Source organism: Corylus avellana, chromosome ca3 (genome assembly GCF_901000735.1).
Source record: "Corylus avellana chromosome ca3, CavTom2PMs-1.0".
NCBI lineage: Eukaryota > Viridiplantae > Streptophyta > Magnoliopsida > Fagales > Betulaceae > Corylus > Corylus avellana.
This window is the reverse complement of record NC_081543.1, coordinates 677,602-702,471: the sequence shown is the minus strand read 5'-3', so window position 1 is coordinate 702,471 and position 24,870 is coordinate 677,602. Positions and strand designations below refer to the sequence as shown.

General features: G+C 35.3%; 4 protein-coding genes and 1 non-coding gene across 6 annotated transcripts; 3 read left to right on the top strand and 2 right to left on the bottom strand.

The window, feature by feature from the left end:
* The first annotated feature begins 117 nt into the window (after positions 1-117).
* LOC132175561 (CBS domain-containing protein CBSCBSPB5-like) lies at positions 118-7,073 on the top strand. Of its 2 annotated transcripts, XM_059587536.1 has the most exons (16): positions 119-231; positions 486-581; positions 895-1,041; positions 2,423-2,591; positions 2,710-2,842; positions 2,955-3,125; positions 3,239-3,317; positions 3,447-3,560; positions 3,737-3,803; positions 3,971-4,076; positions 4,151-4,209; positions 5,305-5,414; positions 5,500-5,633; positions 6,008-6,093; positions 6,195-6,284; positions 6,598-7,073. In XM_059587536.1, exons 3-16 carry the CDS (start codon positions 923-925, stop codon positions 6,775-6,777), a joined length of 1,617 nt encoding a protein of 538 aa, XP_059443519.1. In that variant the 5' UTR covers positions 119-231; positions 486-581; positions 895-922; the 3' UTR covers positions 6,778-7,073. The 2 variants fall into 2 exon arrangements, with proteins under 2 accessions (XP_059443518.1, XP_059443519.1); XM_059587535.1 differs by having other exon boundaries at positions 118-581.
* Positions 7,074-10,285: 3,212 nt separating this feature from the next.
* On the top strand, positions 10,286-13,046 carry LOC132176068 (non-specific phospholipase C6). The gene is made up of 3 exons (XM_059588185.1): positions 10,286-11,686; positions 12,319-12,495; positions 12,603-13,046. Exons 1-3 carry the CDS (start codon positions 10,576-10,578, stop codon positions 12,899-12,901), a joined length of 1,587 nt encoding a protein of 528 aa, XP_059444168.1. The 5' UTR covers positions 10,286-10,575; the 3' UTR covers positions 12,902-13,046.
* Positions 13,047-14,254: 1,208 nt separating this feature from the next.
* Positions 14,255-16,282, bottom strand: LOC132175438 (mediator of RNA polymerase II transcription subunit 30). Its single transcript, XM_059587389.1, has 3 exons — positions 15,743-16,282; positions 14,919-15,020; positions 14,255-14,732 (listed from the first exon to the last, which is right to left on the bottom strand). Exons 1-3 carry the CDS (start codon positions 16,127-16,129, stop codon positions 14,634-14,636), a joined length of 588 nt encoding a protein of 195 aa, XP_059443372.1. The 5' UTR covers positions 16,130-16,282; the 3' UTR covers positions 14,255-14,633.
* Positions 16,254-16,335, bottom strand: TRNAS-UGA (transfer RNA serine (anticodon UGA)). The gene has a single exon. It is a non-coding gene; the product is annotated as a tRNA-Ser (tRNA).
* A 633-nt stretch (positions 16,336-16,968) lies between these two features.
* On the top strand, positions 16,969-19,371 carry LOC132176093 (thylakoid lumenal 17.9 kDa protein, chloroplastic-like). The gene is made up of 4 exons (XM_059588218.1): positions 16,969-17,250; positions 18,038-18,152; positions 18,325-18,394; positions 19,038-19,371. The coding sequence occupies exons 1-4, from the start codon at positions 16,970-16,972 to the stop codon at positions 19,256-19,258; spliced, it is 687 nt and encodes a 228-aa protein (XP_059444201.1). The 5' UTR covers position 16,969; the 3' UTR covers positions 19,259-19,371.
* Positions 19,372-24,870: the final 5,499 nt, after the last annotated feature.

Genomic DNA, 24,870 nt, shown 5'->3' with positions numbered 1-24,870 from the left:
ATTTTCAGGTTTTTTCTAGAAGTAATTAGTATTACCTTCTGTGTCTAAAGGCTAAAAACGTAAATCAATCTTTTTTTTCCCACCTTAATTAAAAGTTCAACCTTCTGCGAAAAATTTGAGGGCCTCACAATTCACAATTCACAAAACGTCCTGTGAAATTGGAGCTATTTCTGTTGAAGGTTTCGTTGACGTGCACGAATCGTAGTGGCCCCTCTTCTCTCATCGCATCGAGTTGAGTTTCTCATCCTCCCATTTATTAGGGCTCCGTCTTTGACCCTCTCTTTCTCACCGGTCGGTGCATTTTACCGGAAAATCCATATTTTCCGATTAGATTCTCCGACCGCTCTTGTTATATTTTCCCAAGGAAATCTCAAATTCGTATACTCCCGTCCAATATCCAATTCTTTTCTCGCGTTCCTCGACACGAAGAATCTTTGGTGATCCTTAACCGTTTGATTTCCAATTTCCTTCTTGTCATGATTCAGCTATGATTTAATCGGAATTGGATTTCAAGTTCTCATTGAAATCGCTGACTCTGATATCATCAACAATCTTTGTTGCGGAGGGAGGTTTTAGCTTCGGTGAGTTTTTGTTTTTTGCGATAAACTTTCGAATTTTTAATTGACGCTCTAATTGCTAGGTTAGAAAATAGTGGAAAATTAAGGTAACCGCCACGAGGTTAATTTGCGAACTCATATTTCGTGTTCTTGTTTTTGTTTCCTTGGTTTCAGAAACTATTTGAAAAGAAAAAGAAATGAGAAAACTGGAAATGAAAAACTCTTAAGCGTTTTTTTTTTAAATAATTCTTTTCAATTTCTCATCAACCAAAGAGAGCCGTTGGATGTTTTCTTTTCATTATGCGTAAGCGTAACACTGATGGTGATACTATTGCAGGTATTCTGTAATTGATTTATCCGTGAAGATGGCTGGTCAAGGCGGCTCTTCAAGGAGAAGTCTATCGCTGACAAGCAAGAAGAAGACTTCCGAGAATGGAGGCCCTGAGTTTGCGGCGCGAAGATCTCTTTCGTCTGCGCGATCTATGTATGTCCTGAGGATGCTAGAATTATTATTATTATTTTTTTTCCTGTGTTAAATTCGTAGACATCTCGTCTTTTTTGTTTTGTCCGTTGGTTGCGTTCTCGTGTGAATTTTGAAAAGATGTTAATTTTGGAAACTTATTTAGTCCTTTATCAAAGGTTTTAGCTTTTGGTGCTTGAGATTCTGTTTTATGTTGTCTCAGAGCAAATGGGTTAGGTATTGGGTTTGGGTTATCTGTTTTGTTAGTAGGAAGTGAATCGGTGCGCATTTTTGATTGTTATGTTATGAGCCGTGGAAGAAAATTTTGATGAAGTTATTTATTTAATCTGAACCTGCTACAAGAGTCTTAGTACTTTACCTATGACAACTTAGCTATTAACTGGAGTGTCTGAAAAATATTCTTCAGATCAGAAGTGCATATTATGCGTTTAATTTGGATGGTTAAATATCACACATAAAAAAAAAAGTTACTCAAAAAAAAAAAAAAAAAGATGAATGTTAATTGATTGAAAAGTCATAGTTGAATTTTAATAGTTATGCAATAGGGGAACCTATCTTTTATGGTTTTTTTTTTTTTGTTTTTTGTTTGCCTATGCGTGTCTGTCTACATTTGTTAACAGTTACACTCTATTGCCTTTACGTTAGATGTGTCACTTATTTAGCAACTCTTCTATTAGGAGACATTATAGTGATTTCTATACTTCTGTCTCAATTGTGATGTGCATAGTATTTGAGATTCTCATTGGCCATCAGCTGTTACTTAGAGATGCTATAACTTGGTACCAGGATGTTTAGAACAGTCTTGTTTCTGCATTTAGGTTATGAGTCCATCTCAGCTACTTTGATGCAGGGGTTTAAGAGGCATAACAGCTAGTCTATTAAATTAGACACTTATATATGCCTCCTCGCCTCCTAGATTTTCTGCAAATATCTGTACTTTTGGGTGCCAATCATAGATTCTTGTTTCCTTAACAATTTTTGAAAACAGGGTGAGGTTTGTGCCCCCACTCCTTCTCAAAGGATGGTTGAGGAGTAAAAGGATTTATTTTTCATGGGAGTTTTTACTTTCTGCAAATTTCTGTGCATTCCAGTTGCAATTTCTTGATGGCTTAAACCTTTTACTTCTTTTGGCCTCAAGAGTTGAGTCAGTTGTTGTCTGACTGCTTGATAAAAAACTGGAGCATTCGCTTTTCTTTGTCAAATGAGATGCTCTCTGAACCTTACACAGCATTATTAGAATCACACCTATAGACACACACATCTATATCCACACCAGCTCTACAAACTGCTATAGAAGCCAGGTGGCTAATAGGCTAACTCAATTTAATTTTTGCAAAATGAAACTTTGGCAACGAATCTCCATATTTACTTGCATCTGGAACAGGGGGCTAAGTGGTGAACGTACTGTAAAACGGCTGCGGCTGTCAAAGGCCCTAACAATACCTGAAAGTACAACTATTCTTGAGGCTTGCCGTCGGATGGCTGCTCGTAGAGTTGATGCTTTATTGCTAACTGACTCCAATGCATTACTTTGTGGAATCCTTACAGACAAGGTGAATTCTTCATGTGATCAAATTGTCAAGAAAATAATGGTCTTACATGCTACATTTCCTGGATTTTAACAATTGTGTTTATATGTTTTCATATTACTGTTCCTTTTTGTGGTTGAAGGATATAGCAACTAGGGTTATTGCCCAGGAGGTTAACCTTGAGAATACACCTGTTTCAAAAGTTATGACAAAAAACCCGGTCTTTGTTCTCTCCGACACTCTTGCTGTGGAAGCCCTCCAAAAGATGGTGCAAGGTTTAGGGGCACATCCAATTTTGTTTTCTTTTTTTGTTTTTTTTTTTGTTTTGGTTTTTGAAAAATAAAACTGTTTTGTATCTTGCTTTTTGAACGTGGGCTGTATATACAGGAAAATTCAGACATTTGCCTGTGGTGGAGAATGGGGAGGTCATTGCTTTACTTGATATAGCAAAGTGTTTATATGATGCTATTGCTCGTATGGAAAGGGCGGCTGAAAAGGGAAAGGCTATTGCTGCAGCTGTTGAAGGTGTTGAAAAACATTGGGGGACATCAATTTCTGGTTGGTGGATTTCTTTGGAATACCTTATTATTTTATTGGTTGCTAATATATATTTAGGTGTGCCTCCAGAAAAAAAACGACATTCTATTTTATGCTGTTTGGTTGGTGTGCAGGCCCCAATACCTTCATTGAGACGCTTCGAGAGCAGATGTTTAGGCCATCTCTGTCTACAATCATTCTGGAGAATTCAAAGTAGGTAATATTTCTTTTTGTAAATTTTTATGTGGTATAGTACATGGCTATTTGAAAATAATACTATATAAGTCATTACATGATTAGTTACAAAAGTTGCTTTATTAAACAGATGGTGGCATCTTTCAGGGTTGTAACAGTTTCCCCAACAGAAACAGTTTTAGTGACAGCAAAGAAGATGCTTGAACTTCGATTAAGCTGTGCAGTTGTGACAATTGATGACAAACCGCGGGGAATTCTTACGTAAGTCTCTTATTGATAGCTGCACTTCACCCCTGAGCATCTATGAACCCCCAAAGAAAAAGTTAACATTGCCCATAATGTTTGTAATTCTTAGAGAACAATCTATAAGTTTTATTATTGTGATGCATCTTTATTTTATGACTAACATGTTCATGGTTTTTGCATCCTAATGTCAGATCAAAGGATATCTTGATGCGGGTAATAGCACAAAATCTTCCTCCAGAGTCCACTTTGGTGGATAAGGTATTTTCTCTTTCATCTGGAAATTTATGTTTCGCCTTAAATCTTTTTCCGTGCTAGAAGTTGGAATATCAGCTACTGCAAAGAGGCATCACAATTTTGATTTGTATAATTAATAAAAGAAAAATAACTTGATTCTTGATGCACCGTGCTATTGATTTTATTTACAGGTCATGACTCCAAATCCAGAATGCGCAACGGTAGATACACCGATTGTTGATGCACTGCATAGCATGCATGACGGGAAGTTTTTGCACCTTCCAGTAGTAGATAGAGGTAATACACTGATGGGTGAAAATGTTGCACATAAGTCATGGTAGTTTCTAATAAATATTGATGCTTGGATACAGATGGAACTGTAGTTGCTGTCGTGGATGTAATACATATCACACATGCTGCTGTGGCAACAGTAAGTCAAGTCTATACGTGTCTGGAACTATATAATGCTCAATAATGTTGACTTCATACAATATGTTAATCTTACATGAATTTAACAGGATTAGAGGCCCAATATATGCATGAAATCATGTTTTTTAAGTATTTTTTAAGGGATAACCTATTCTTTAGTAGCACTCATGTCTTAATTGTAGTTGCTGTTTGATTATTGGATTTAACTTTAAAAAGTGCAAGTCTTACTGTGGAAACATTAATTCACTTTTTTCTTTTTCTTTTTCTTAATTTATTACTTAAGTCTTTAACAATAATATAGGTTTCAACATTGTCCTGTAAACAGAAACTTTATGGATATTTCAGCATTTCCATTTGTTTAGGATGTATCATGATTCCTAATCAGGTGCCCATGTCATGCCTTTACATGTTTCTCCAAAACGTGGAACACATTGCCTTCATTGTTTAATTTCAAGTACTCTTTTGTTTGAGAAACAAGGGAGTGTACCACTTCTTCAATGGATAAATGCATTGTGATGACGATTTTTCTTCATTGACAAATGGTCCATCTCAAAACGGACAATGTACGTTTGTTTTTGAGTTGTCCAAAAATATATGAAAGTTCCCCAAAAGTGGAAGCTTACACTCATTTCGCTACTAATCTTTTAATTCGAAATCACATCAACTATTTTGGTGTGAGGGAATTGGGAAACTAGTAGCAAGTTATGTGATTCATCATGGTCGCAAGTTATATAACTCCTTCATTCCTTCAAAACATTACTTTTCCATTACTTCTAGACTCAACTTTTTCTAATACCCATTCTTCAGTTGCCTCATCTAATTTCTGACTTGGGTGATTAAGAAATTCATAAAGTAATGAAAAACAAAACACCTGTTCCTCCCCCCTCCCCCCTCCCTAGGTGATGTTTAATCATTGTATGCAGAAGACATGAGTTAGTAGGCACCTGTAGAAAATTACTTGGCAAAAATATATACCAAAATTTGCAATGGAGATTTTCGTTTTGGAGAAGCATATGATTTTTTCTTTATTATTCGACCTTCAAAATGTTATGGTTTTGGAGGATAATATGGTCTCATCATTTCCTTCACTAACTAGGCTGGAAATACTGCTGGCATAAGTAATGAAGCCACGAACACTATGATGCAAAAGTTCTGGGATTCTGCCATGGCCTTAAGTGCCAATGATGATGATGAGGATACTCAAAGGTTATTTATATTCATTGGTGACACAATATAGTATTTTTCTGACTTTGCCATTAATATGTATTTACAAATATTTGTGATGTTTCAGTGAAGGTTCCTTAAAATTGGCTTCAGATGCAACGGAGACAGCAAGATCGATTTCCTATCCTTTAACAAAACTGTCTAATACATTTGCTTTTAAGATTGAAGATAAGAAGGGCAGGATGCACAGGTTTACTTGTGGTATGCTACTTTTTCTGCTTATCACATATGGCACTCATAAAATGTCTGTAATTTGTGGTATTCCGTTCTCAATACATGTAGCTCCTTATTTAATCCATCTGGGTGACTCACTTAGCTCTTTGTTTGGCCTGATTTCTGAACTTAGCAGTCCACCATTATATGTTTTGTTTATTTTGTGATTGTGAAGCTAGTAAACTGCACTGGTAGCACTATAGTTGTCTAGATGAAGGATACTGGTTACTTGTTATCTAGTTTTTTGAACAATGGGTAGGGCCTTTCGATTAGGAGATTATCTTGATGAGTTGTTTACCAAATATAGCAATGAACTTATGTTTGGTGGTTGATTGGGTTTTTGTGTTGTCGCTTGACTTCAGAAGCCCAAAGTTTGACAGATCTTCTAGCTGCGATCCTTCAGAGGGTGGGAGATGACATCGACCCCAACAACCTGCCTCACATTATGGTATATGTTAAGATCATCATTTATCATCTTCATTCAGTTGGGTTCTTGATTTTTCTAGACCCCCCCGGTTATATGCTAATTGTGGGCGCCACATGTTGTAGTATGAAGATGAAGACCATGATAAAGTTGTACTAGCATCAGATAATGATCTTGCAGCTGCTGTTGAACATGCAAGGTCAGCTGCTTTGAAGGTACGATTGATCTTTCTGTTGTTCCTTAATGCTTATCTTAGAAGAGGTAACATAGGGTACTTTCCTGTAGAATGAAAGGACAGTTTAGAAGTTTAAAATACGGATACCAACCTTGTGGGTTCAAGTCCCACCAGGTAAAAAAATCGATACCTAAGAGGATTTTGCCTTTCGTCTTTTTGGAAAAGGCATCCTGAACTACTTGTCTTGGGGTGATTTTATTTGTGTAGCATTTTGCATTGGGAGCTTAATAGAGAATTTTCCATAGAAAGGAAGGAGTCTTTGTTTTCTCACAGAAATTCAACGAATTTTGCAGGGTTTGAGATTGCATTTAGAATATTCAGGAACAGCTGGTCGTAGAAGAGCTTCCAGTTCAGGAGATATGGCTTATGCTAATTCAGATGCATGGGCATCCGCATATAGCGCTGTTGCAGCAGGAGCTGCACTTGTCGCTGGGTTAGGCGTATTAGCTTACTTGAGAAGAGCCGGGACCTAATATTGTGAATCATTTTTTTTTCGGTCATTAAAGGAGTTGAAGACTGAGGGAACTGAGAGACCATTGTGGTGGATATCTGTTTCCGTATAATTATATAGAATGAAAACCAATTTTGTGGGCACTGGATACTGCATACTGCATACTGCACTGGTTGCATTGGTTTGTCGGCACTGATTGCATGCCGCATGCGTGACATTTTTCGTACTATGTAAACTCTCGTCCACTAAGGTGGTGGACCTGGAGATTTGTGTAAAAACAAATGTTGAGACGTGGAATCTACAATGTGTTTTGAGGTTTCTGAAATTCCAATTACATACATAAATTGTCACGAGTCTTTCTTTCTCTTTCTCTTTCTCTCTCTCTCTCATGCATTTCTGGTACTGGTAGTACCGGGACAAGCTCTCAGGAAATAATCTTTCCCATGCCAAAGTACTTCTAAGTAAAGGATATGGGGGTATTGACTGTAAAGAAGTCGAAAAGGAGGAGGGAGAGAGATGATGTACAAAAGAGCCACGTATCTGTCGTAAAAAGTTAAGAAGAGTTGTGACTCATGTAACTCTTTAAGGACCTCGGCGGGTTTTCAGGTGGCATCTACCGAACAACCCGGGCCTGGGCTTCCAGCCCATCAAGGTTGAATTATGATTCCGCGTAATACATTGTCGGTGCAATGTGCATGGTCCCCATTTGGCCCTATTCAACTATTCCATGTTATCTTTTTTTTTGACATTTTGCGGTAGAAACTTTTGACTTTATTGTTCCCCACTATACTTGATTGCCTTGGTCAGTTGGTCCTTGAGTTGACAAAAGAATCAAAACACTCTATGCCTTTATTTAATATGATTATGAGCGAAATCACCTTAAAGCACCGGTTATCACGTAGACCTCCATAAAATATGAAAGGGGAAAGATATGCCTCTTAGTCTCTTACAGTCCCACATTCACATTGTATTCTTAGCGATGCGCCGATGATAATGCCACACGGCCCACACCTACATTTTTTTTTTTTAAATCCCAAATGATGCCAAAATGGAAAGATAAGGGATCCGGATGCCTTGAAATTTCAGATTCAGGCTATCTATTTTTATCTAAGAGTTATTATCATGTTATGTGTCCTACTATTAATAAAATAATAATAAATTTTTAATGATATTAATAATCATCATTATTTCATTATTTTAGACAAAAACTTCAATCTAATAAAAACTTCATACTTCAAAATATATAGTTTTTATTAGATTCTAGCATATTTTATTATTTTATTAATAGTGAGACACGTGGCAGAATAATGATTCTTGAATAAAAATGAATGACTTAAATTTAAAATTTCAGAAACTAAAATTCACCTGAGATTCGAATCCAAAGATAAGTTGCACGCTTCACATGCATTACACCATGAGAATTTAATATCACCAATGTATGTAAATATGGATTGGAGGCGCAATAATTTGGACTTAGAGTGCGGCTTAATTAATACACCTCTGTTGCCCGCGGGATTAAAGTATGTTAGTGGCAGTGGTTTTATGCAGAGTGGGGGGCGGTCCACATGAGTGAGACTCTGGGAAAAGAGGTACACATGATAGTGGGGAGAAAAAGAGGTTAGGGAGTGATGTCAAAGCAGTATTAAAGGTGTTGGTGGTGATTAGGTTTCTTAGGACCTCCTCACATCCATGTCTCTTTCAATTCATCTCTTTTTTTTTACAAAAAAAAAAAAAAAAAAACCTTTGGAATTGATCAAATGCTTAATATCTAGCCATCAACTTTATAATTTAGTGGTAATTTGACTATTTTATCATCTTTCAAAGGTAGAATGTTTGAATTTACTGTTATAGATGATAAGGTGTAGAGATTAATCAGACTATATGTCTTTTAAGGATTCTCTAGTTTGATCAAAAAGTAATAATCAGGTTGAAAAACCCAAAAAAAAAAAAAAAAAAAAAAACTGTCCTTTTTGCTGTAGAACAACCTGTGCTTAATGTATTATATTACCTATTTTGACTCTCAATGCTGTTTCATTTTCACACCTGCTGACTTAAAAGCCTTTTGTTTTTATTGATAGATCCTGCCAATTAAAGAGTTTCCTTCATGCACCAACAAAGTCTAAAATGCCAGCAAAATCAATTTGTTTCAAAACAAGGAAGGGGAATCAAATCTTAATTACCTGAGGTTACTTGAAAAATATTTTGTTTAAATTAAATGATGCAAGATTTAAATTCATTGTATTTCATCAAATCTTGTAGAGGATGTTGACTTTTTTCATAAATTCATTGTATTTCATTAAATAGTATATTGAGAAGGAAATTTCTGAGGATTTCATCTAATTAAAAGAATAATGAAGCTTTTAAGAATAGTTTTATCTATAAAAAATGCTATTTACTGTTTAAATGCCAAATTTGAAACATTTAATTGAAAAAGGATTAAGATTCACATAACGTAGACAATGCATACATAGGAGTGTTCTCAGAGGCACTACAACTTTTATTACAAGTGTTTTACAAATTAATTAATATGACACTTATCACTTTAGCCACTAAATAATTAAATTTAATAAGTGTTACGTGGCTCTACCACATCAATTTGTAAGAAAAGAAAATTGCAAAATTATTATAACTTTTACTGGAAACACTAGAGTTAGCAATCTAACCCCATCTTTTCTCATCTCTCTCCGTACTTTTTTTTAAAAAAAAAAATAAATTAGATTTGTAGGATCTATATAGTAAAAGTAGATCCAATTGTTGATTTTTAAGAGGGAAAATGAAGAAAGATGAGAGAAAAACCGAGGTAAATGCTCTAGCATTTCGCGCTTTTTTTTTTTAAAAAAAATAAAATTTATGGCGACTTACTTACCTCATAATGAATCACATGAGCTAACATGTTATTTTTGTGAGGAAATTATAATAAAACCGGGACCAAGAGGACGGTCAGCTTAACACAGACCCATTATGCGTTCATGAATCATTATCCTACAATTGCGTATTTTGATGCGTAATCTAATACTTGTAAAAGCATTATTTAGTAGCCTCACAAAATTTTACCAAAATAATCAAAAATATAATTTTTTAATATTTTAACTATTCACTTTTTTAGAGTATTCTCAACCACCTCAATTATTTTAACAATTCACTTTCACTATTTAATTTAAATATTTTTTATTAAAGATATATTTATTTTTTCTTTAACTATTAAGGATGAGAGAGAAACATAAAAGAAAAAAGAGGGAGAGAAATTATTTTTTTTATTCAATTAGTAAGTGAATAGTACTCACTTCACTTATTATTTATTTATTTATTTTCATTAAAGTGATGCGACTGAAAATGAGACCTTTTCGGCATTTTCACAAAATTATCTCACAAAAATAACAAAAAAAAAAAAAAAAAAAGGTGTTTAGTGACACCACAAATAGTGGTCTAAAAGTGAAACTGGCGAAAGGGACGGGCTGTTTTTTGACACTGGTTTTAGCCTTTCTCTTTTTCTCTACTGCTTCACTTTACTCAAAGCACCATTTAGCAGAACCGGCACAATTACAAAAACTAGAAGCTTCTCCTCTCCTTGCTTGCTTTGTACTCCGAATCAAAAAAGCTACTGTAACTCTCTCTCTCTTTCTGTGTGTGAAAATATCTGACAAACACAGTGATATGGTATATAAGGATTTGGGATTGGATTCTCCTCTACATTTCTTTTGCTGCACTATCAAGTGCTTGAATCCAAAGAGCCAAGAGAGAGAGAGAGAGTAAAACAAAACAAAGAAAACCCATTAAGCCAAAACAGAGAAACACCCATCTATCTCTTCAGAAAGCAAGCATGGGAGGTTCCAAAACCAGGCCACCAGGTCCACCTTCCTTTGCCTCCATTTTCTTGCTCTTTCTCACTCTCTCATGTGCTCCCCCGCCCACCCATGTTGTCTCAGCAATCCCACCACCCCAGCAGCCCATCAAAACCATTGTGGTTTTGGTCATGGAAAACCGGTCCTTCGACCACATGCTTGGATGGATGAAGAAATCCGTCAACCCATTGATCAATGGAGTCACGGGCGAAGAATGCAACCCGGTATCCACCAACCACACAAACCCAGAATCCATTTGTTTCACGGATGATGCTGAATTTGTGGATCCGGATCCGGGTCACTCCTTTGAAGCAGTCGCGCAACAGGTATTCGGCTCAGGCCCCATTCCTTCCATGTCTGGTTTTGTGGAGCAAGCACTCTCAATGTCTCCAAACCTATCAGAAACTGTCATGAAAGGCTTTAGACCTGAATCTGTGTCAGTCTACGCTGCTTTGATTCGTGAATTTGCTGTCTTTGATAGATGGTTCTCTTCAATTCCCGGCCCAACCCAACCCAATAGGCTGTTTGTGTACTCTGCAACTTCTCATGGCTCAACAAGCCATGTTAAGAAGCAGCTGGCTCTAGGGTACCCACAAAAAACCATTTTTGATTCTCTTCATGAGAATGGCATGGATTTTGGGATTTACTTTCAAAACATACCCACAACTTTCTTTTACAGAAATATGAGGAAGTTAAAGTACATTTGCAAGTTCCACCAGTATGATTTGAAGTTCAAGAAAGACGCTAGAAATGGGAAGCTTCCAAGCTTGACAGTAATCGAGCCAAGGTATTTTGATCTGAAGGGAATGCCTGCAAATGATGATCACCCTTCTCATGATGTGGCAAATGGGCAAAAACTGGTTAAGGAAGTTTATGAGACATTGAGAGCAAGTCCTCAGTGGAATGAGACCCTTTTGGTGATTACCTATGATGAGCATGGTGGGTTCTACGATCATGTCGAGACTCCTTATGTTAATGTTCCTAATCCTGATGGGAACACAGGCCCTGCTCCATATTTCTTCAAGTTTGATAGGCTTGGTGTTCGTGTGCCGACAATTATGGTCTCTCCCTGGATCAAAAAAGGGACTGGTAAGCTCAATTCTTTTTAAATATGTCTGTCCAGTTAAAGCCGTTTGTGTTGATGTTGGGAATGCTTTGAGATTCAGAGAATTCTGTTTGGTTTTGAAATGATTGGGAATTATAATATTATGTCATAAGCTGGCTTTGTTTCTGTAGCTATTGATGTTACAATTCAATTTTTTTTATTGCTGAGATTAAGTTGGATTAGGTGGTGGTTTTATTTTCCAAGTGCATATCTTCTGTACACACTTTTGTCTAGTGGTTGAGTGGACTAGATTGGAAAGAATGGTCACGGGTTTGATGTCAACTTACTTGACATGTTGGCAATTGGTTTTTGAATTCCACCAGAGATGCATGGGAGGTTATAAGTGATTTGATTAGTACCTAACTTCTTGGTGCATATGATTGCAGGTGACTTTGGATTGCCTCCAATGAAAATATCACTTGAGAAAAAACTCACGGGGGAACTTGGGTGATTTTTTCTCTGGAGGCAATCTATACCGTTTATTTTTTTTATAGGATGATCTCCAGTAATGAGGCAAGCCAAACTCATTGTGGGTTTGAAGCTTCAAATATGAATTTAAATATTTTGTTGATTTACTTTCATCTTTTATTGTACTGAATTGCATCTGTTTTCACAGTGATAAGTGGCGCAAAAGGGCCTGCTCCAAACTCTGAGTTCGAGCACTCTTCAATCCCTGCCACCATAAAGAAGATGTTCAACCTCTCCTCTAACTTCTTGACTCACAGGGATGCATGGGCTGGAACATTTGAGCAGGTTGTTGGGGAACTCACCTCTCCTAGAACTGACTGCCCAGGTATCTGTCGTACCATTGTAGGCCCATTGCAACAATCTGAGTATGATTTTTACATTGCTAACCCTAAATAGGAGGGAGGTGTAACATTTTACATACGTTTATTGCAGAGACCCTGCCAAATGTGGCACCTTTGAGGAGCACAGAAGCAGAGGAAGACAGAGGGCTCTCCGAGTTTCAAAGTGAGGTGGTTCAACTAGCAGCCGTTCTTAATGGCGACCATTTCTTGAGCAGCTTTCCAAATGAAATGAGCAACAAAATGAATGTGAAAGAAGCCCATGAGTATGTGAGGGGTGCTGTTGCAAGGTTCATAAGAGCAAGCAAAGAAGCCATCAAGTTAGGCGCGGATAAGTCTGCCATTGTTGATATGAGATCCTCGCTCACCACCAGATCCTCAATTCATAATTAATGATCCTTTACACAGTTATATGTCAAAATCCATGTCTAGCTTATAAATGTCTAAGAAAGAAAAGAGTCTATTCTTATTGGTTTTGTCAAAGTAGAATCCAATGAAAACAAGGGGAAGCAGTACTTTCTAGAGTGATTTGTCCATCTCCATCGTCTCATTTGCTTTAAGTGGTTATGGAGGCAATCAATAGAACGGTAAATAACGGAATAAGATTCTCTCAATTTCAAGCGATTCCATAGGCATCACCGACGCAATTGCAGTGCAAATATTCACATGGCACCAAATATTGGTTGGGGCTTGAATGCAAGGGTCACCTTGTCAGTTAGTTGGCAAGCAAGATCAGGCTAAGTGGGGAGAATCTTCCAGGGAAAAAAGATGCGCAAGCATCTGAAATTCCTAGCATTCATGGCGCCAAACGCGTTGGCCTACACCCTACAATAGCCAAGGATTCTAAATGGCCAAAGCAAGATTCATTCTTAGAAACTTGATTGCTATTAAAACGAATTGCAAATAAAAAAGAAATAAATTATTCTGGTTTAATGCAGAAATACTCGACCTTGACGCAACCCTCACTGCCTGCCAACTTCTGGAAGGCGAAATAAAACGAGATAACAATGAAGATGAATTTTATCTGCTAACAAAAACACTCGCATTGGTTCTGTTTAGAGGCACGTTGCATAAAAGGTCCATATATTTAACTAGAATGTACCCAACTCGACATAAATTTCTTAAAACTCAAATCATCTGAACAATCCTCAAATTTAACTACTAGTGATTGCCTACACGAAACCAATTCCACGATTCAGTTCTAAGAAAATAAAGGATAGGTTTAGTTATTCATAATTCTATATGCATAATAGGCTCATAGTCATAACTCTGTACATAATAAGATAATAGCAACCCAGGTGTCGTAAAAATGAAAGAGTAATGCTAGAAATCACATTTTTATCTTATAACTATCATATAATACTGATGTAGAAGTCCCAACCAATCTTTGGATTAGTCATTGTTTAAAAAAATTTAAAAAAAAATAAAAAATTAATGATTAGTTGAGATTGCCGGATCAATATGGCGGGATAATTGTAGAATAAAAATGTAGTATATAGCATTATTCAAAATGAAATATAGGAGGGCGAGAAAGAGAGAGAGAGAGAGGGAGTGAGGGAGAACACCACCAAGCAATTAGCTGCTGACATCCATGCAAGTGAGCATAGCAACTACATTCAGGTTGAAGCGATGCTAAACCAAGAACTTGGTTTATTCAAGCAAAACATACTGGTGAGAGAGTTTAAATTATTTTCCGAGCTGCAATCTTGAGGAACAGCTCAATCCTCCTGAAACTTACACGCCAAATTACACATTAAGACCTGTCTGATGTCATTTCATACATCAATTAGATAAAGAATCTCATCACAAGAATGACTATCATGAAAAGGCTATTCAAACCTGAAATCCTTTTCAACAAAAAATTTACCCATAATGTAAAACATATCAGCATATACAAAGTCCATTGCTGCTCTATTTTTCATTCAAAATTTCTCCAAAACAATTGTTTCCCCCTGTGGAACCTGGTCGCCCTCCTTTTAACCTCTAAAATGAATATATGTCAAAGTTTAAACATAAGCAGCAAGAAAGTCAGGACGGAAGCATTATCACCTCATGTTGAAATATGGACTAAACTCTCTCTATTCTCGGGCACCGCAACTCAGGACAAAGATATCTATCTATAACTTCAGACGGAACAAGGACTTTGCCATGTAGATATGTCAGTAATAAGATCTCGCACCTGATCTATGAGAAGCTTGAGGTACCTGTTCTTGTTCACAAGCTCCTACATTAAGAAACACAATGATTCAAATTGAAATTTGAACTCAGGTTACAAAAAAGATGAGCTTTAAAAGGTCAACAATTGCAGCAAAAGCATAGAACCAGTACCAAGAAAGGAAAATTTGATAGAACATAGCCCAAAGACTTGAAAGATTCACCAATATGAATTCACAACTCAATGCAAAATTACCTTTCTTAGATTAGCGGCTCTCTCTTCTAACTTCTCAATTTCGGCCTGATCTGCTGGGGATACTGGACCACTTGGAGTTGAACCCATTTCGAATGTTTTTGCCTATTTTAACATCCAAAACTGAATTAGCTCAAGTTACAGGTTACACAAAATAGACTCCACATCCCTATTGCAGCCATGTTAGCCAACACATCCCATGGATAGGAAAATGACTTTATGATTCATTAGCTTTGTTACCAAGAAATAAAACCCCCAGAGGAAATACAATTTTCTTTCGAATAAATACCAACAAGAGAACAATAGCCATTTTTATTTTGCACTATCTCATTATTCAAACAGTAAGGATAACACAGGAAGAACAATAAGCATAGCTTCTCACTATAGTAACTACTCTCTTACTCAAAGCAGAATCCAGTCCTATGATTTTCAAGGCATTCTGCATTTCCGACCTCTTCGGGTGTTTTCTTCCGTCTCTTGAAATGAAATTTATGCCAAGCTCAAGCAGATAATCAACAACGACCCTTCTCACCCGTAACTTCAAACTAACACATAAAAAAGTTCTTAATTTCTCTAAGATCTAGCAGACTATGTCCATAATACATGATTGTCTTCAATACTGAGCTTGCCCATATAATAAAATCGAAAACTTTATAGAAACATTACCTCAAAAATTGAAATAATTCCCAATATTTTTCCTCAAATTAAACTTTCTAATATAATTTCCCAGCCAAACAAAGCGCTCAGAAACCAAAATTTATCAACCAAAAGGCTCACGACAACACCAAAATACCGAAACAGTGAGTTAGGTTTTTGAAATTCTGTACCTTCTGAGAGCTAGGGATTGCGGAGAGAACTGCCCGGAGCGAGTTCACCGAGTTCTTGTACCGGAACCGAGCCTCTTCGAGCGCTCCTCCACTACCACCACCGCCACCCCCACTCTCCGCGTGGTGCGCATCGGAAGAGGCCGCCTCGCCGTTGAAGACGCCGTTTGAAGAGTGCGAAGGTCCATTGGTAATCGAATTCGTAGTAGTAGCAGATGAAGAAGAAGAAGACGTGGTGGACCACAAGGCCGGGTTGCAGAGCTCGTCGTTCATGGAAGAGAGGATTTGGAAGGCGGACTCTATGGTTTCTTCTAGAAGCTTCTGGCCCTCCATTGCCAGCTCTTGAGTCGTCTTCGGGCTCGTTATCGCACTCGCGGTTTTCTCTTCCATTTTCGGAGTCTGTTGGGTTGCTGAGAAAGTTTCGGGAGCAAAAAGAAATGTACTTAAGACTTAACCAACAAATTTTCGTCCGATTTCTCAGCTCCCAAACAGAGGTTTTGTAAAAACATGAAAACGTCGACAGCAGGGTTCGAACCTGCGCGGGCGAAGCCCAACAGATTTCAAGTCTGTCTCCTTAACCACTCGGACATATCGACGCTTGTGCCAAATCTCCATCTCCGGACTCCTAATACTAAAACTTACGGGTTTTACAACTGTATTGAATCCTACTCATTAATCATTATATTATTTTCATTAAAAATGTTGGAATCTGCTTTACTACCCCCATAAATATAATAACATTTCAAGAATATAGATTTTCTTTTTTCGTCCCTTTTTTTTTTTTTTTTGTAGAGAAAAATATTGTAGTAGCTCTTGGGATTTTGGGTGCTTGGACTGGCCACAGGCCACCACCTTTAATTATTATTATTTGTTTTCTTGGGTTTCTCCTTTTTGTTGGTATATTTTATGGGAGACAATTAATATCCATACTTATGTTGAAACACTATCTACCTCCTCAAATGTATTTGTTATACTCTTTATCATCACTAAAAATACGTTCTTATATCTAGCAAAGTTGTCATAAAAATCCTTTGAGTTCATCATGCTTTTCTCTTTTAAGTCTCTAGGATTTTTTTTTTTTTGGTGTTCAACTTCAAGTAATGATCAAATAACGTTGATTTTTTCGGACGCTGTCCTGTCCACGAATCGTCAGGAAAACGGCGTCGTTCTAAGGGACATCTAAAAGCAGAGATGGCTGGTGTTTAGAAGGGATAACAGACTCGGACAAACATGAGTTTGATTGGTCATCTTCTCCCTCCACTTCCTTCAACTTCCAAGCTCTCATCGACCACCAAGACCTCTCTTTGCCTTCAAATCCCAGAAGATAGTTTACAAAATCCAAACCCAAAACCCATATTTCTATCTAAATTACTCTCTTTAGCTCTGGCTGCAACCTTGAGCTCCCCATTACCCGCTCTCGCAATTCCTTCTCTCAACTCCCAGTCCTCTCTGCTCTCTCCCACCACTCCATTCTCCCAATCCAAGAATTTGCAGGTTGGACTCGAAAATGGGTACGTATTGAATTTCTTTTTCTTTAAGGGGTTTTGCTCTTTATGTTAAATAATACCCAAATTTGTCCAGCATTCATTGTTCGTTGTCAAATCTCAAATTTGGATATAACTTTATGTATTGGTTCCATACTATACTATGTTGTGCATTTATGTTTTGTTATTTTTGCCCATTTTTGTTTTGCTGTTTTTGCTCACTTACAACATCCCATGCGTATGTTAAATTACTACTCGTATAAAAGCTTAAACCTATAGGAAATGAAGCCAATTACTTAGAATTTTTAATTGAAATGTAAGGTGAATAATGGTAACAAGATTCAAAATAAAGACATTTACTTTAATATAATGTAAAAACATCACTTATTTCAAATGCTTAAATTTATAAAAAAAATATTTAATTTAATCATTTAATTAATATTCTAATAGTGTCTAACTTCCATAACTCGTTCTAAATTTTATGAATTTGCTGGTAGGATTAGAAAATGGCTTCAACTTGATTTTCATTTTTCTCTTTGGTGACTGCTCTTTATGCTCTGTTAGAGTTGCAGGTGTGATAAAATCTCACCTCCTAACAATGTTAATATTGTTGGTCCAAATCCATAGGCTGACTTGTTGAGTTGTTGGGAGCAATCTAAGTTTATGGATTTATATTAATAGTTCAGTTTTGTACTCAACATGAAATCCATCACACGTTAAACTCTAACATGATCAATAGTCAAAGTATGACCCTTGTGTGTACACTTTTCATGGTTTTTTGTCCATCATTTTGCAAAATGCTTTGTTCCTGCAGGAAAATCAGACCTTGCCCATCAACAAATCCGGGTTGTGTATCGACAAATCCCAAATCGTCATCATTTGCATTCCCGTTGAGAATTCCTGAAAATTCTGCAGACAATGCGATTCAGGTTCTGAAGCTATATGTGTTCACTTATAAGTTATAGACATTTCAAGCTGAACATATAATGTTGGATGATATGAGACCTGCTTGGTTGGAAATCTTTTGATCACAATTTCTTTTTGCATTTTGAGTTGAACTGTGCATAATCTGAAACTTTCTTTGTTCAAAACCTTTTGCAGAAATTGCAAGAAGCAATCCTGAAAACCCAGAAAAATGCAAAGATTCAGGCTGTGGAAGATACACCAAATGGTAACTAGACTGAGCTCAACTATTTCACTAGTTCATAACAAATTCATGGCATTCGAACTAAGGGCATAAAATGGGGATGGGAAGAAAAATTATGAACCAATTCAGGCTTTTCTAATTGGTTGTTATCCTTGGAGCTTACTTTAATCACTTGGGGATTGATTCCCTACTACGCAGGTTTGATAAAACTGGGTTAAGGGGCCAGCTTTGAGCCTTGGTGTAAAAATTGTTTGGGCCTGCTGGCCCAATTTCCCAACAAATAGTATCAATCATGTTCAAACCATAGACATTAAGTCAGGAGGAGAAGATAAATTTCTACTAGTATAGGCCTTTTCTACTTTTTTTTTTTTTAAAAAAAAGAGAATTGTTATTTATCCTTCTCCTATCCAGCTTTTTTAAAAATTAACTATTCGATTTATAAGATCAACAATTTTACCAATGTGGATCGTACAAATTTAATGGTTAATTTTAAATAGAGTTACATAAAAGAGAAAGCCAAGAGAAAGACGTTTTAAACATGAGTTTTTATATGATAAAAGAACCGGTAGGAGTATATGAGTGGAGCAGGAGTTATTTATTCATGTTTTTGTCTCTTTTCTCCTTGTATGGGCCATTATTAATGATTTAATGGTAAGGATGAACACAGGGCAATATTTACAAGCTGAGATTGATGGAGGGTTTGGCCGGGATGTGCTTGAGTTTTTGGTGAAAGGAGATGTGGTGGCATATAGGTCTATGGCCACAAAAGTAACGTATGTGTACCCCTTCACAACGGCTTTTGGGGATTCAAAGGGACAAGAAGAAAGAATGAAGAAGATTATTGATCAGTTGGGCTGGTATGCTCCCAGTTTTGATTCAATGGATTAGTATCATTTCATATTTGTCAATACAAAATAACAAAGTGCATTTGGCACTACACCATATGTTTATCCTGATTTATTCATTGGATAGTATTCTTAATGTCATCTCTTTTTGCTGTTCATTTCCTATTGATTAGATAGCAGAGGAATGCAGCTGATGCAATAAATCACCCATTTTTCATGATAACATTAAGCCTAATCTACATTAACCTTGTTGATTAGCCATGTTTTAGGAGGGTATAATTCTTAACTTCCTTGAATAGTGTGGTGGGGGATGGTGCAGGACAAAAGAAATTTGGGAGAAGCATAACAAAGAACAGGAAAACGAAAAGGATTGAGTCACACAATTCAAATAGAAGATAAATTTAGTGGGTATACAATAACGAGAGGGGAAGACGGTAACCCAGTTTAAAAATTTAATGCATATATTTTTTTTTAAAGCAAAAAAAGGTAGGCCGAGAATACTAAATATAGCTATTCTACTTAGGCGTGACCATAATTGCACTTACCTACTAAGAGTTTGGGAGCCACACAGGAAGAGCTAAGACAGTGGGAACCGTAGGTGATCACTCAAGTCCAACTGAATTATACTCTGACTCAGCTTCACCAGGGCATAAATGGGAATCCAAGACGGTTAATACTAATCAAGCATATGTAAGAATTCTCTATTGCGAAGATTCAAATCTATGTCCTAATATATGCGTTAACCACTTTAAAAAAATTTTGGGCCACTGAATCACTATCCTTGATGGTTAATGCATATATGTTTATTAATGTGTTTTTTATTAAAAACAAATAGTTTGATCTGACATAAATATAAAAATTGTTTTGTGTTTTGTATTTTGAAGTATTTGTTAATCTCTTTTGACTTGGGAATAGATATTTAAAAAAACAAAAACAAAAAACAAAAAACAAAAAAAAGTCATGATTAAGGAAGATGCGAAATTTTACGTGTTATAACAGAACTCTATAAATCTAATGTTCATAGGACTATGACAGAAGTGACATTTACGAACCAAATGGAAAGGGACATGAGATGTCTCTTCTTCAATGCTTAAGTAGAGATTTTCATGGGACCATGAAGTAGTTGGACATGAAATGTCTTCAAATTGAAGACTTCCAATCTTTTCTTTAATGGTAAGATACAAATTCAGGATCAAATTCTCCTTTGTAAGGACTATTATATTGTCGGAGTGGATATTTTACTTGTCAAAAAAAAATTCAAGTCTAACACATAAAATATTTAATTAAAATAGAAAGTGCTACATATTCTCAAGTGTTTACTTACTATGTTATAATAGTGAATAAGAATTTGAAAATGAATACTTCAAAATATGTGTAACTTCCAATCTTCTTCGTATCCATGCATGTAGCCATTAACCAATATAAAACATGTGACATGTCTGCCTTTTTAGATCAAGTGGGATTGAGATTGCAATATCTTTTTTTGTGGGCTGATCATTTAAAATGAATGCCCATATCTTGACAACAAAGTCAAAAACAAAAACAAAAATTGTAAGTTCGAATTTTTTTTGGGGGCAACAAGGCAGGTATTCGGTGGTCGAACCACCTAAAGTGAATGGTTCGACCGTCCCGAATAAATTGTATGTAGGTAATTGAACTATCCCTCAGAGCTTGAGGATAGTTCGGCCACCCTGTTCTTAGCCAAACGGATGATTGAATTACACTTAATGACGGACGAATCATTCAAAATGGGTAGTTTGGCCAACACTAACTCAAATATACACCTTTTGCTTTTGGCCTTGTTTATCATGCACCCGACCTTGATTAGTTGGATAGTTGGCCACCAGCAATGTCACATGGAATTATCAAATTAGTATGGGACCATTGGCCCATGGCATGTGGGGAAATTGAAATTTCTGTATCAATCGGTCAACAGCACGATTTCCAAATCAAAGAAAGTTTGTTATAATTTAATTTCTGGACGCTTGGTCACGACTTAATTTTTTTTTTATTATTATTTTCTTTGTAAGCAATACGAGGATCCGAGAAGGGAGGGGGTAACGACTTATTATTATTATTATTATTATTTTAATTAAATAAGAGAAAAAGGGTTATATGTGATTGAACAACAACAAATGGGTGGGCACCCCAACAACAAAGCCTAAACGGTTAATGCAGTAAGGATACATAGAAAAGTTCAAAATGACCAAATACAGAGAATGATTCAAATGGACTAAACAGTAGACAATGGTTTCATCTATGGCCTTAGAGAAATCATAAACAAGTCAGGCCTGTTCCTAGGCTGTACAAGGCGGTTCTAAAATGCATAAGGACTCGGTGAAAAAACTTATGCGATTAAGGCAACAATCACTGTTAAATGAAAGTTGCAGGGATGACACTGCATAAAACCGAGAAAGAGCTACTAAAAGACATCCACTGGCATCAAAAAATCCCCGCACAACAACATCAAACTAGATCAATACCGGGAGATAGTATCCCACAGAAAGAAAAAAAAAAAAAAAAAGAAAAAAAAAAAATACCAACACAACCAAACAAAAAAAATAACAGCAAGATTACAACAAAACAACATAAATATAACAACGCAACAACAAAAACACAAAGTAGCAGCTACATTGAATTATTTAATTGTTCAACTAGTATTAGTAGACCTTTTTCCTCTCCTTTTTTGGGGCAACGAGCCCTTGAGTGGAGTGGAAAAGATCCTTACAATAATCAAGTAAATAAATGAGAGTATCAATTTTATTATTTATATTAAATTTTAGAGATTTAATGAAAAAAAATGTCACACGTCAATTAAAATTTTTCAATTACGTATTACCATGCATATTATTAGGTGCAACCAAAATATATACTTCATTGTCTATCAATCAATCATAGTTTTGTTTAAAAGAAATGCTATATATACTTTTGAGTACTTATTCTGTAATCTAATAGTGAAAATTATGAAATTTTAGACTGGTTAATCTATATATTTCTTTTAATGATACTGATAGATTAGAAAGTAAGCATTTTAAAAGGAAAAATGTTAGGTGTTCTTCTGATGTCTTAAATATATATTATTTTATAGAAATTAAGTGAAAAAAATAAGAGTAACTTTCTTTTTTACTTTTTCTTTTTTAAATAATATCCACCTAAAACTAAAAAAACACTAAAAAAGTACTTAACATTTCCCTTTTAAAAATATATATATAATATTTCTTTTTGTTTAATGCGTCAAGAATAAAAGTTATTGATGTAGTTGCTTGTAGTTTAATTATGATAATCGAGATTGGGTTAATGTTAACCACAAGCTAATTACTTTTCTAATGTCATATTGTGATTGGCAGCCTCATATCCTCCGGTTCAAATTACATTTTCTCAAGTTTATGTCATTGAACAATGAACCTAACTAGCTAGAATCTTCTTGCTAGATGCCTCAGGCTTCAACCATTTAAATATCAGAAGAAAAATTATAACAAAGAGTCACGTGATTCACGTGCAAGAGAAGTGTATTATTAAAATAAATCTCACTTCATATTTATTCATATCAACCCACATTAGTACGTTGGAATACTTTTTATATAATGAGTTCCACTACTTCAAATATTTTTTTATACGATGAGTTTTAATTTTACTCGGGTTGACGTGATTTTTTTTAATAACTGATCAACACCGATCAGGATTATCTCAAATTTCTTTTAAATTTGAAATTCTCTTATTATTTGAAAAGTTTTCTCAAATTCCTCCAATCGAGTTTGGAAATAAACTTTATCACTTTTAGGACAAAGTTTTTCTTCAAACTGGGTTAGAAGAATTTCTTTCAATTTAGTCTATAAAAGTGACATGTGTCCATTTTCTCAATAATATGTAAGATGCACATGAGTTTTTAATAAAATTTATTTCAACTTTGCCTCTGATACTAAAAAAACAAGTGCATCTCACATGTTCAAGTGACACATGTTACTTTTATAGACTAGGTTGAAAAAAATTCTTCCAACCCAGTTTAGAGGAAAACTTTATCCTAAAAATAAAGAGAAATGATAGAGACACAACTTTTTGACATAACTTTGGCACAACTTTTCTCTTATGTGGTTATTATTATTTTTTTAAAATAAAAATAAAAATATGAAGTAATAACATCTTAGAGCATCTCCAACAGTATAGCTAAATGAGAGATATTAGTTATTTTTGTCATTTGTTTTTTGCTCCAACGGAATAGCTTTATATTAGCTATTATACCTTAACTGCTACAGTTAATAGCTTCATATTACTATTCATTGTAGCATACTAGATTGTTGAATATAATATTATTTCCACTTTATTTTCTTTCTCTTCTCTCTCTCCCTCAAATTTTCTCTCTCTGTTATCTTCTCTCTTCTCTTCCCCCCTCAACGTTTATCTCTCTTCTCTATTCATGAATTTATGATACAAATTCAAGTCTTTTGAATCACTAAAAACTCCCCCAAAAAAATTGAATAGCATGCATATAATTGACAAACTAAAAATGAAAAAAATAAAAATAACACACAGGTATGTTGCGTGAATCAATTCTATTGCAATTTACAAGATCATACAAAAGCGGTCGTGGATAAAAAAAAATATTTAATAAAATAAAGAATGAAATAAAGAATCTGTTGGAGTTGATATTAAAAAATGAGTAGCTAAAATAGATAATTGTGCTTTTTGACTAGGTAGAATACCTCTTACTGCAGGAGATGCTCTTAGAAGAAAGTTTTCCTCCAAACTGGGTCGGAAGAATTTCCTTCAACCTAATCTATAAAAATGACATGTGTCTATTTTTTTAATAACATGTGAGATACACATGAGTTTTTAATAACATTTATTTCAATTTTGTCCCTACTATTAAAAAAACATGTGTATCTCACATGTTCAAATGACACATGTCACTTTTATAGATTAGGTTAAAAGAAATTCTTCCGACCTAGTTTGGAGAAAAATTTTGTCCATCATCTTATGTGGTCCTTTTTTTATTTGTCATTTAAAAAATAAATAAATAGTATTTTTCTTAAAAAAAACAGTCTTTTTTTAAAAAAAAAAAAAAAAAACCAAATAAAAAAATGACGACATATGATGTATTACTTTATAAATTTGTTTATTTTGTTTTTTAAAGAAATGACCACATATAAGAGAAAAGTTTGGCTAAAATTGTGTCAAAAAGTTGTATTTCTATCATTTTTAAAAAATAAATATTATTTAAATTTAAAAACCTACCTTCCTCCCATTAAATTTAGGAAGGAATATGTCCCTGTCAATGGCATCAAACAATGCCGTTTTGAACATGTGATTATTACGTTACCATTCCCCACTTGTCTTGTATCCTTATCCCATGAGGGTGGCTATTTTGGCAGCTCAAAATACCATTTTCCTATTAATTTTTTCACAATACACTTCAGTAGAATAGTTATTTTAACTTTTAATTCTAATTAAATCTTATTTTTTAGTATTATTTTTTATCATGGAAAAAGAAAGGGAGTGAGGGAGAAAGGTGAGAGAGAAATGATTAAAAAAATTTGTAGTTGTGAGCAGTGAATATGCTCTTTTGCATATTTACAGTAGCAAAATAGATCAAAAAAGTTAAAGAGCCTATTTTGTTGGAGAGAAAAAAAAGTACAAAAATAATCAAATTTGACTATT

What these genes read in the sequence shown, in the direction of transcription:
- LOC132175561 (XM_059587535.1), top strand. Translation starts at nt 923, where the DNA reads ATGGCTGGTCAAGGCGGCTCTTCAAGGAGAAGTCTATCGCTGACAAGC. An exon ending in AGTCCACTTTGGTGGATAAG is followed by an intron (nt 3,804 to 3,970) that starts GTATTTTCTCTT and finishes TTTTATTTACAG; the next exon opens with GTCATGACTCCAAATCCAGA. An exon ending in CCTTCCAGTAGTAGATAGAG is followed by an intron (nt 4,077 to 4,150) that starts GTAATACACTGA and finishes GCTTGGATACAG; the next exon opens with ATGGAACTGTAGTTGCTGTC.
- LOC132176068 (XM_059588185.1), top strand. Translation starts at nt 10,576, where the DNA reads ATGGGAGGTTCCAAAACCAGGCCACCAGGTCCACCTTCCTTTGCCTCC. An exon ending in CTGGATCAAAAAAGGGACTG is followed by an intron (nt 11,687 to 12,318) that starts GTAAGCTCAATT and finishes CTGTTTTCACAG; the next exon opens with TGATAAGTGGCGCAAAAGGG. An exon ending in TCCTAGAACTGACTGCCCAG is followed by an intron (nt 12,496 to 12,602) that starts GTATCTGTCGTA and finishes CGTTTATTGCAG; the next exon opens with AGACCCTGCCAAATGTGGCA.
- LOC132175438 (XM_059587389.1), bottom strand. Translation starts at nt 16,129, where the DNA reads ATGGAAGAGAAAACCGCGAGTGCGATAACGAGCCCGAAGACGACTCAA. An exon ending in CAATCCCTAGCTCTCAGAAG is followed by an intron (nt 15,021 to 15,742) that starts GTACAGAATTTC and finishes ATGTTAAAATAG; the next exon opens with GCAAAAACATTCGAAATGGG. An exon ending in GAGCCGCTAATCTAAGAAAG is followed by an intron (nt 14,733 to 14,918) that starts GTAATTTTGCAT and finishes TTCTTAATGTAG; the next exon opens with GAGCTTGTGAACAAGAACAG.
- LOC132176093 (XM_059588218.1), top strand. Translation starts at nt 16,970, where the DNA reads ATGAGTTTGATTGGTCATCTTCTCCCTCCACTTCCTTCAACTTCCAAG. An exon ending in CAGGTTGGACTCGAAAATGG is followed by an intron (nt 17,251 to 18,037) that starts GTACGTATTGAA and finishes TTGTTCCTGCAG; the next exon opens with GAAAATCAGACCTTGCCCAT. An exon ending in TGTGGAAGATACACCAAATG is followed by an intron (nt 18,395 to 19,037) that starts GTAACTAGACTG and finishes GGATGAACACAG; the next exon opens with GGCAATATTTACAAGCTGAG.